At 34.7% G+C, this 11,372-nt stretch overlaps 1 protein-coding gene across 3 annotated transcripts in view; it reads right to left on the bottom strand.

The window, feature by feature from the left end:
• Window positions 1-5,125: 5,125 nt before the first annotated feature.
• Window positions 5,126-11,372, bottom strand: part of LOC105217427 (LIM/homeobox protein Lhx3) — a 59,160-nt gene continuing 52,913 nt past the window's right edge. For 2 of the 3 annotated variants that reach the window (XM_011192415.3, XM_011192417.3), the window contains exons 2-7: window positions 8,878-9,052; window positions 7,846-8,048; window positions 7,549-7,741; window positions 7,329-7,480; window positions 7,010-7,201; window positions 5,126-5,406 (exon numbers count right to left, since the gene is read on the bottom strand). In XM_011192415.3, the coding sequence (XP_011190717.2) occupies window positions 5,213-5,406; window positions 7,010-7,201; window positions 7,329-7,480; window positions 7,549-7,741; window positions 7,846-8,048; window positions 8,878-9,052 (1,109 nt within the window). In that variant the 3' untranslated portion in view covers window positions 5,126-5,212. Of the gene's footprint in view, window positions 5,407-7,009; window positions 7,202-7,328; window positions 7,481-7,548; window positions 7,742-7,845; window positions 8,058-8,877; window positions 9,053-11,372 lie in introns of all 3 variants that reach the window. The other variant, XM_011192413.3, reaches the window with a different exon arrangement.

Raw genomic sequence — 11,372 nt, 5'->3', positions numbered from 1 at the left:
TGAAAATATTTTTTTGAAGACATCTTTTTCCCACTGTCAATGTGAAACATGTGAAGGTGGACAATGAAATAAGAACATAAGATCAAATCGGTTGTTTGGGGTGTAGTATGAACAGATTTATTATACTCTCGCAACATGTTGCACAGAGTGTTATTGTTTTGTTCACAAACCAAAAATAAAAGAGTTAGGTATGGGGTTATATATAAATAAATGATCAGGATCAGGAAGTTGAAATCCGGATGTCTGTCCGTCCGTCTGTCCGTGCAAGCGATAGCTTGAGTAAAATTAAGATATCTTAATGAAACTTGGAACACATATTCCTTGGCACCCTGAGGAGGTTGCTTTCGAAGATGGGCAAAATCGGTCCACTGCCATGCCCACAAAATGGCGAAAACCGAAAACACATAAAGTGTCATAACTAAGCCACAAACAAATTTATGAAAGTTTGATACAAATGATCGCATTAGAGAGGTGCACATTTGGATGTAATTTTTTTTAAATAGCCCCCAAATATATTTTTTGTATATATATCTTGCAAACCAAAAAACTGTATAAACCAACTTTTCTGCAGTCGTTTCTTTTAGATCACTAACGAAAAACGTCAGAAACACTAAATTTTACATAGGTTAGGTTGGTTATACTGGTAGGCCAATACGCCACACATAAACCATTTTGTTCCTTTGAGATACCAGATGGAGTGCCGTCACGTTGTCCACGAGGAGTAGTCATCCTTTAGGATGCCTGAGCTTAACGCGAATTTAAAAAGTTTGTGTGGCTTCACTTCTAGGCTTCTAGATATATTGTGAGGTCCCCAAGTAGCGAAGTCATTGCCTTGACAATGCAGGGCAGGTGCACAGGAGATGCTACATTGTTTCTATTGCACCTTGCTGCTGACATTTCCTGTAGTCATCTCGATCCATTAGTCCCATTTTGTAGGCATGTGTCGCTACCAGTCAGTGGCCTGTGAGTATTCCCACCAAACTCCTACAGTCTCTTCTATCTAGTGACAGTAGGAGTTTGGTGTACTTCTGGTCTACCACTTTACATAAGAAATGGCAGATGAAAGCTGCACTCAAAATGGAAAATGGGCTTAGCGTCGCCCACTTATGGGTAAAAAATATCTTAGGTACTACTCGACCGATTTCATTGAAATTCCGTACATAATATTTTTTTGACACCCTGTCAACACGGTGAAATCGGTTCACAGTACATAAGGGTAATATCGAAAATATCGACAAATCTTTCAGATATTTTAATTTAATTCAGAGGAAATTTGTTTCTTCTAATTGTTTGTCTCTGTTCCAAAAATTATTAAAATCGGATCAGAACTTCCCCTAGCTCCCATATACCTAATTATGAGCGGGCTTTACTCCGCATATATCGGTTAATATGTGAGATATCTTATCAAAATTAAGTGAGCATATAGTCTTGGATATAGTGTAGCTTGATGGGGAAACTGAGTAAAATCGGTTTAGGAACTACATCAGCCCTCATATACCATATATGATAATTTTCGTTATTCTATTGGACTTATTGCCGAATATATGGTCAAATTGTGTGTTATCTTAATAAAATTACATCAATAAATTGCGAGGGTATAAAATGTTCGGTCGCACCCGAACTTAGCCTTTCCATACTTGTTTTTATTTGTATTGGTTAGCATTAATATAGATGAAGAAAAACAAATAATGCAAATAAAGAAAAAATGGGTTGGGCGATGCATTGCTTCACGGAAGAGCGGGAAATAAAAAAAAGGTGAAAGTCAAAGTATTTGCAAAATTGCAAGGCATATTGGAAGGTTTTCCACAACTGTACACCAAGCTCTTTTACCACAAAAACACATTGCAAAAGTGGAAGGCCTCGCAAAACTACAAGCGCAGACCATAATTTCATCAGAATTGTATCGTTAATGGGCCTATTTAAATCAGTTGCTGCAATTAGTGGAAGACAGGAGTTCAAATTTGTGTTCGATCAGTTGTGAGATGTCTGGTTTTAAATAACCGTTATGGAAGAACAGCTTGCATGTAAAATAAATTCGTAATATGGACAGACGAAAGCAAAAACTCCTAAGCACGGAAATGAAAGAATCATGATATAGTAATGCGTCATTTGTTACAATGTGGATCCTCTGTAGGAGTTAAAATAAAAGGTGTACCGATTTATTTACGTCCGCATATTCAAGTTAGGAAGTTATGCGCTTTTTTGCACAATGAAGGATGACCTAAACAATATCTCGGCTCTTGTATAAAATTGAATTCTTTATAATAAATTAGATATTTTAATCTGGTTTCTCAATCTCCGAACAAAATTTCAATAGAGAATTTGTTTAAAAACATAATGAATGAAAAAAAAAACCAGGAAAATTTTTTAATAAATATCAAAGAACCATGGTACTCAATGCTGAAAAGATGCCAAGCGAGGATGAATATCATTGGCTATTCAACAAAATACAGTAATCCCCGCTTAAGTGTCCTTTCTTAACATGCAAGCCTTTTGAGACACTTAAGCGGGAAAGTCACTTAAATGAATCTCGCTTAAGTGCTTGGTACTTACCAAATTTTTTCTCAAATACTTCGATAAAGTATTTTTTCTTTCAGAACGAAAACCACATTTATTTCTATGAACAAAAACATTACCTTAATATGTATATGTTTTCCTTTTGATAATACTCAGCGCATTCAATGTCAAAACTATTAAGAGGCATTAAAGAGGAAAATTGCAAACAATTTTGTATTTATGGCCTAGGTTGGCAAATATCCTCTTCCGCTTTTGTGCTATTTATTTTTAATTTTTTATTTTTTTGCTTTATAAAAAGTGTTACAGCGATCGGATTTAGTTCTGCGCCGTTTCGTTCGATAATTTGTTCCCATCTAGACGGCAACTTCATAATACCCCCCACGTAGAAGCCCACTCCTTATTTGGGAAGAACTCGGACAGCCACTTTTCACATGCCTCTTTTGAGTTCAACTTTACACCACCAAGGGCGTTCGCCATGGACAGGAACAGGTGGTAATCACTTGGCGCTATGTCCGGGCTATATGGTGGTTGCGATAAAACCTCCTATCTGAGCTCTCGTAGTTTCTGACGAGTTACCAACGAAGTGTGTGGTCTGGCGTAGTCCTGGTGGAACACTACACCCTTCCTGTTGGCCAATTCTGGACGCTTCTGGTCGATCGCCTGCTTCAAGCGGTCCAGTTGTTCGCAGTAGATGGTAGAATTCAGCGTCAGGCCATATGGGAGCAGCTCATAGTGGATGATTCCCTTCCAATCCCTCTAAACACACAGCAAAAATTTCCTGGTCGTCAATCCCGGTTTGGCCACTGTTTGGGACGATTCACCGGCCACAACCGTTTTCGTTTGATATTGTCGTATATGATCCATTTTTCGTCTCCAGTCACCATCCGCTTCAAAAATGGGTCGAGTACGTTCCGTTTCAGCAGCATATCGCAGGCGTTGATTCGGTCCAGAAGTTTGTTTTGCGTCAAATCATGCGGCACGCCAACATCAAACTTTTTTGTGTATCCAGCCTGCTGCAGATGTTTTAAAATGGTTTGGTAACTAACTCCTGGGCGATGTCACGAGATACCACATGCCGGTCTAACTCGATGTTTTCCATAATTTGATTGGTATTCGTCGTTACAGGTCTTCCGCCGGCTAGCTTATCCGTGGTGTCGTTTTCACCCGCTGAATCGTCGAAACCATTCCTTCGCAGTTCGAAGTAATAGAGTTCCATCCCCCAAAACACCATTAATCTCACGGAACGTTTATCTGGTTGATTTGCCTTTAACGAAGCGCTTTATACATAGCCGCGAAATTCAAAAACAAAAAGGCGAAAGGGAGATATTTGCCAACCAATATCACAGGCATTTAAGTGGGAAAGGCACTTAAGCGGACGCTCTTAAGCAGGGAATTTTATATGTAAATTTAGAGAAAACACAACGATGGCGCAAAATATTGTCACTTAAGCGGGAAAGGCACTTAAACGGGGTGCACTTAAGCGGGGATCACTGTATTGAATATTCCCTGCCGTTTTACTAATATTTATCTATTATTTTATTTGTGCTCTCCAAATATGATTCAGTATGCCATTTAATAATAATTTTTTTACAACGAAATGTTTTTGATTTAATTTTTACTAAAACTTAAACTTACTGAATGAATAATAATATATAGTGTTTGAATTTTTCATTGGTTACGATAGGCATTTCTGTTTTTAGCAGAAACTGTTATTTTTTGTGTTCGGTACTGTACATCTTCCTAGTTGAATCCGTATGCGACCTGAAACGCAACGATCATGCTCCTAACCCAAACTAATAGTGAATATAAACTAATGTTTATGCCAAAAACTAATTAGATTCACTTATTTTTCAAAAATATTATCAATGTTGTTAACCTACGTACTTGCACACTCCTAAAATGACAAACCTTTCTTTTCGTGGCATTGGAGTAAAGAAAAATGCATTATTCTTAACAGTTTTCTTTATTTTTTGTTGTGTGTCAAATAGTTTTTAGGTAATCATGTAGATATAAACATGACATCACTTTCTCGTAAATGATATTTACTAGTTTGTATAAAGCATATGTTTTAATAAATAATTTGTCTATTCTCATTATGTTTAAATGCTTTCTATTTTACACGAATACCTAATTTTATACTTATATATATACAATATTTACATTTATTTATTACGTTGATTTTTATTGTTTCGAACAAATTGTAACACATTTTCCTTGAAGTTTTTCTCTTTTTTCATAAACAAATCGAAATCACTTAAGTTCTTATGAAGAAATACATAAAAAATAACACGAATACATTTTAAATTAAAATACGGCTTTTGAGCAATTACATTTTCTTTCATTACTTACATACAAAAAACATCTACATATACATACATACACATGTTTTACATATACATTTACATGTATATATTAGGATTTACAAATCAATTAAAATACTGTGTAAATAAATAAGATTTGAATAAAGTTTGCCGTAAAAAGTGCGAATATGCAATTATATGTACATACGCACATACATAGGTATGTATGCACTTATATAGTATGCATGCATACTTTAATTAATTTGAATAGCAATTAGTATTTAATGTTATAGGATTTTGTGTGTGTATTTGTATGGATGATCATGCTGTTTGGCGCGCCAGTACGAGTAATTGCGCATTTGCAAGTACTTAAGCAATATGCGTGTGTACGAGTATCAGTAATGAACGCCTGGTGTTTGCGAATTCGGATTCGATGTGTTCCCTGAGTCGCCCAGCCAGGAGTCAGGACTTGGGGGAAAGTCTGGATAGCCCTGCTCTGGACTAGAATCATTGCTCAAATCCGAAACTGCACTGCCATGTACTCGATGTGCCTTTGTCGCGCTCACATTATTCGATGATGTATTGTGTTCTGTAAATTAAAAACAAAAACATTTAAGTTTTCAACTTTTGTGTATATTTGAATATATTGTTGTTCAACATTTATTTAAAATCCAATTTTTAATGACAAATTTGGGTTTCTGGCAGACGGAGTGTAAATATATATTTAATAAAGCTTCTACATGTGTAAAATCTCCCTAAATGGCTGTTTAATCTCAATTTATTCATTCAGAGGTTTACCATTGTCAGCCATGCGATATTAGCTATTTAGGTAGTTTGTCGAGGAAATCCGATTTCCGGCTACTGCACCAAAATAACCGCAGAACATAACGTTACTTTATGTAATGGTATGCAGTATCAAATCTCTAGATAGGAATTACAAAACTTACTTAGGAAACTTACACGGAATAATATCACTGGTCAACAGTGGTTTTGGTGGCGGGGTATTTTTAGCTGTTTTATTTTTATAAATTTTACAACCTGTTCCCAAATCTTTTACCTAGGAGCACACATTTCTGAAATGCTACATTTTCGTGAAAATCCAATAATTCACCACTTTATTAATATCAAAAAATTTGTGTCATATTATATATAACTAAAAAAAAGGGTGGTACTTTTTGTACAAAAATAAAGTTGAAATGCATTTTTGAAATATAGCAGTCACTCATGCATACTTGGTCAACTTCATTTTCGTGAAACTTGAGCGCATGTTTTGGGTACGGTCTCTTAATTCCAGCGGCAGCAATCTGCCATCAAGTTTGTGACCCAATGTCCTTGGTAGCGGTCCTCCATAGTCTTAATATCTAAGTAAAACCTTTCACCTTGTTCCTCACAGAAGTCTGAAAACCGGTCCAAGAGACTATGCAAATTATGTAATTTTATGTTTATATTTCACCTAACGGATCTGCAATTGTCGAGCATCTCGTTGACCACTTGATTGTAGTTGTTAGTCTTGCGATTCCCCAAAAAGTTTTGAACAACAGAAATAAATGAGGTCCAAGCTTTCCGTTCGACCTCATTCATGCATGTTACAAATGCAGGGTCCTTTATAAGTTATCGTGTTTATTGGCCGTCAAATATTCCTGCTTTACGTTTTTCTTAACTATATGTGCAAAGCACCGTCCTGTTTTATCAAAAGCCTTTACAAACTCTTTCATTAGGCCCAGTCTTAGTTCCTTGTTCGGGTACATTCTTGTCCTTCAACATAGAAGAAGAAGGTTAGAAATTGGTGAACAATTCATATTTTAAGTAATCAAATTAAAACCCTTAAGTAAACGGGAAGTAATTGAGTTTCTTATTCACCTTGCGTTTTGGCCTTGATGGAAATTTAGGACTCTACAAGTTTCAAGCTAAAGTATTTTTGTTCGGCGTGTAGCTCGTTTTTCATACAAATACACATACTGGTTTGACGCTTAACTTGTTAGAAAGCAATTTACCTTCTCTAGAGGGTATTGGTGAACTTATATTATATATATATAGTTTGTATATTATGTATACATATGTATATGTACATAAATGTGGAATCTATTTCACATTATAACCCTAAAAACTTCAGTGATAAGACCAGTCTATTAGAATTATGAAACTTGCTTGTTTGATATATATATATTTTTTTATTTATTCACATTACTTACCTATATTAGTATAAACGATGTTATCAGGATATGAACCAAATGAGTGATTGTGCCCCACAGGTGGTGGTGATCGACTAGTAGGATATTGCGGTGGACTGGAACTACCGTGCAAATAAGATCCTCTTATGCTATGTGGTGAAGCACCTTCATCTAAACCTAGATTGACCGTACTGTAGCTATCGTTACTTAAATCTATGAAGAAAGAAACGAAATCAATATTAATTTGTTAATTACGGGTATATTTTTTTCGTCTTGTTTAGGTCTCTTTAATTTTAATTTTAATTCTTGGAATTTGAATTGTAGGAAAATAAACACTTACCATGGTGACTAAAACTGTCATAGTCTACTTTTAATTCATCCTTGTCGAGGAATTTTTCCGTACGCGGAGAACAGTTACCCTTCATTGATCTAAAATATTGACTCCAACGCGTTCGTCCAGCATCCTTCTTCAGTCGTTTCTCCTTCGCTCTCCTAACGCAAGTGAATAATATGCAGTAAGATTTTTTTATATCCTTTTAGCTTTGAATTCTGTACATTACCTATTTTGAAACCAAACTTGAACGACTCGCATGTCCAGTCCGGTATCTTGTGATAGTTGTTCTCGTACATGTCGTGCAGGCTTAGGGCTATTATTGTAAGCTGTTTTAAGTGTTTCTAATTGTTTTGCTGTAATTGTTGTACGAGGTCTTTTATTTGGTTGATCACCATCTAATGAGCCATCTAAGTAGAGTCCTACGAGTAGGCAACAACAATGGATTATTAAATTATTTACATTTCCGTGAAATATTTTATTGGGTTTGTGACGATTATACTAAGTTTTTTGAACACACACCCACCTTTCGCCTTCGCGTCCTCATAATCACGTTTACATATTAGTTTTCTATCTTCCATAAGGTAAAATTCATCACCGGTGTTTAGTGTTCGAGAGCATATTGTACACAGAAAACATTGTAAATGGTAGACATTGTCTTGCGCTCTTCGTACCACCTGCGTTGGCGGAATTCCCATATCACATGCGGAACACTTTGTTCCATATCGTCTAGTAGGCCCGAACATTGGAAAGGCAGAAGTTTTAATTAGTGCTACTTATTTTTAATTTGTACAGTTAAATTGTTCTTTTTTTTTAATAATAATTTTATCATGATACTTCAGTCGTAGATGTTAAGATGTTCCTATAATTCAGTCAACAAAAATGCCATTCGAATATTCGATTAAACCTTAGGCCCCTTTTTGCTTCAACATTAACCATTTTGGGAGTATAGTTGGATGAAGTTTTGAAGTAGAAACTCCGAAGATCAGTTTGAAGCTTAAAGGTGGCAAGGCTACATATAAATAAATATATCTATTATCCTAATAATAAATCCTCGATCATCTTCGCCTAAAACTCTTATAACCCGACATGAGTTACAAGAAGTTGAGTGAGCTTTCTGCGCTACGTGAGGTATGTCTCTGTAGTTATCGGAATTATATTTGGTACCATTGCGGAAAACTAAAAGTTTTATTTCGTCGTTTTGTTTAAGGTTAAATAGGAATTGGTACTCTTTCAGCCTTTCAGGCGAATTTCATATCAGATATATATGTAGGATTAGTTTCCTTCATAAATTTGGCAAAATAAAAAAATACTGAAATTGCTTTTACATAATTTTGACTATTATGAATTAATAGTTGTGAATAAAATGATATCTTGTTTTATTTATCATTCCGAAAATAATAATAAATATTTGATTAATTCAGCTTCACTTCTCTTTGCCATACGTATATTAAATAAAAAAATTTTTTTTTGAATGTTCTTACGGTGTCGAAATTCACTAAAACGTGAATGTGAAACAATCGTAAAATATAAATAATGATTTTGTAGCTTAACTTACTTAAAAAAGTCTTCTTTACAGAAAAGCTGTCCATTCCGCGAAAAGCATTTATCATTTAGTTGGGTGTGACATTCGCTGCATTGCAAACACTTCGCATGCCACGTTCGCTCCAACACTTTCAATATAAAACGATCAAGTATAAGTTCATGACAGCCTCCGCACTTTGGTATAGTAGCTGAAAATATAAATATTCGCCATTAAATATTTTATTTATATTAAATATCTGTTTTATTTATATATACATATACAGATAGTTAGATATATATAGATAGATTTTCCTATGCATACTAAAAACATTTTACTTGCGAATTTTAAAAATACACGTTTTGGTGGCCCTAAATAAGTACATATGTAGATACATATATACTGTGTAAAATAATACCGAGTAATAAAAACTTCATACCTATGAATATCTGTTTTCATTTAAGAATGCTTTAAAAATATCAATAACTCGATTTGACTCAAAATTAGGTTTTTATACAAAAATGTATGGTTGTCAAAGCATTATTAATATATGTATGAGTGTTTTTTATTTGGTACGTACGTAGGTTAGAAAATGATTTTCTAAATTAGTTCCCATTTCGACCCCTTGCATAATTAAACCTGCGGTAAGAGAATCAGTTCTACTGCGGTTATTTCTAACTTCCTTGTTTTCATCGGCATTCTTGTTTCCATCTTAGTACAAGCCTTAGTTCTGATGTTTACCACCAGTTTTATTGCCGTTTAATTTAATCTGGTTGTGTTGATTTAAAGACTGAAATATGGTAGGTATTATAATAGAAATAATTCATTATTTTATCCAATTGATGGCTTTTGTAATATTTGTTTCGTATTGTAAAACGCCATGTAAAAATATAAGATTTCGTACTAAAAAATGTCTCAGAAAGTTTTGTGATAGACTGATACACTTTTGTTCACCCGAAAAAAAAGACAAAACACGCAATCTATACTAATATTATAAAGAGGAAAGAGAAGAGGTTTGTTTTTTTGTTTGTTTGTCTCGAATAGGCTCCGAAACTACTGAACCGATTTGAAAAATTCTTTCACCGTTGGAAAGCTATACTATCCCTGAGTGACATAGGCTATATTTAGTTAAAAAAAAAAAAAATAGGGTTCCTTACCAAAACTCCGATAAAGTAAAAAATATACCAAACAACTTTCTTTAATCGCGAATGCTGCGAAAACGGTTGAAGATATAATATTATATGAAAAGTGATGTACTACAATTTTGTAGAACTTATCATTATCTACAAAAAACGTCGCGACATCATATCTCTAACTATTATAGTTTTGTCACAATAAGCGATTTTATATAAAAAAAATTAATTAAAATACCACTACTTTGAAAGGCTCTTTATTTGTACCTTAGTATTAATCCTTATCGAAATTAATGATTTATTATTTAAGATCGCTTCAAAACCTTTATATAACTTTTTGAATTATTAGATTCTGACATTCCATTCGAAAGATATCGCAAGTTAAAAATTTTGAAAAGCCGCTCGGCGGCTAACTATGTGTTGTAGGCGTCACTCGGGCACGGGGGTACGGGAGGGGGGTTAAGATCACTCGCGCGGTCGGCTCCCTACTGAATGGTCGTGTGCGGAATTAAAAAAAATTGTCGCTTGATAATAATATAATATGTATAAAAATGAATTGCTGTTCCTTTGTGCCGCAAACGAGAACGGCCAAACCGATCTGGCTAATTTTAGTCTTGAAATATTCGTGGAAAGCCAGAAAAAGATTAGAATGTGAGTAAATATGGAAAAATTGCGAGGAAGATAATAATAATAGACTTTTATTCGAGTTGACAAGAAAAATAAAAAAAGAGCAAACAAAAAATAATATTTTGAAGGTTGTCATTGCTGCTTTGTTAAAATATTTTTGTTATTGTTCAATTGTTTAAGGTTGTGTCGATAGCCCAAAACAATTTGTAACAATTAAGGAAAGGTTAAGTTCCGGTCCAACCGAACATTTTATACTCTCGCAATTTATTGATGTAATTTTATTAAGATAACACACAATTTGGCCTATATATTCGGCATAAAATCCAATAGAAAATCATCATATATGGTATATGAGGGCTGATGTTATTCCAGAACCAATTTCACTCATTTTCACCACCAAGATTAACGGGAATAGGGGCAACTTGGCACCTGTTAGTAAGCAAACAAACGGCACATTCGGCCTTGAAATTACCCCTAAATTGCAAATGAACGAAACACCAGTCGGCAAAATCGCCAAAAATAGCGCTTTAACGAAGATTTTCCAAATATTCAAGAAGTCGCTGGAGGTACTGCACAGGCCTTTAAAAGATCTTGATTGTCGATGAACGTTTTTGGTGGAGCCAGGATACTGTTAGCAGTTGATTTACGCCAGACTCTTCCAATTATTCCTGGATCTACTGTTACTGACGGGCTAATCGCATGCCTAAAATCATTTTATTCGTGGCGACACATAAAGAATCGCCAATTAACAACTAACATATGAGTGTTTTT

Source organism: Zeugodacus cucurbitae, chromosome 3, assembly GCF_028554725.1.
Source record: "Zeugodacus cucurbitae isolate PBARC_wt_2022May chromosome 3, idZeuCucr1.2, whole genome shotgun sequence".
Lineage (NCBI taxonomy): Eukaryota > Metazoa > Arthropoda > Insecta > Diptera > Tephritidae > Zeugodacus > Zeugodacus cucurbitae.
The sequence above is the reverse complement of the archived record's forward strand: the minus strand, read 5'-3'. Positions and strand labels throughout refer to the sequence as shown.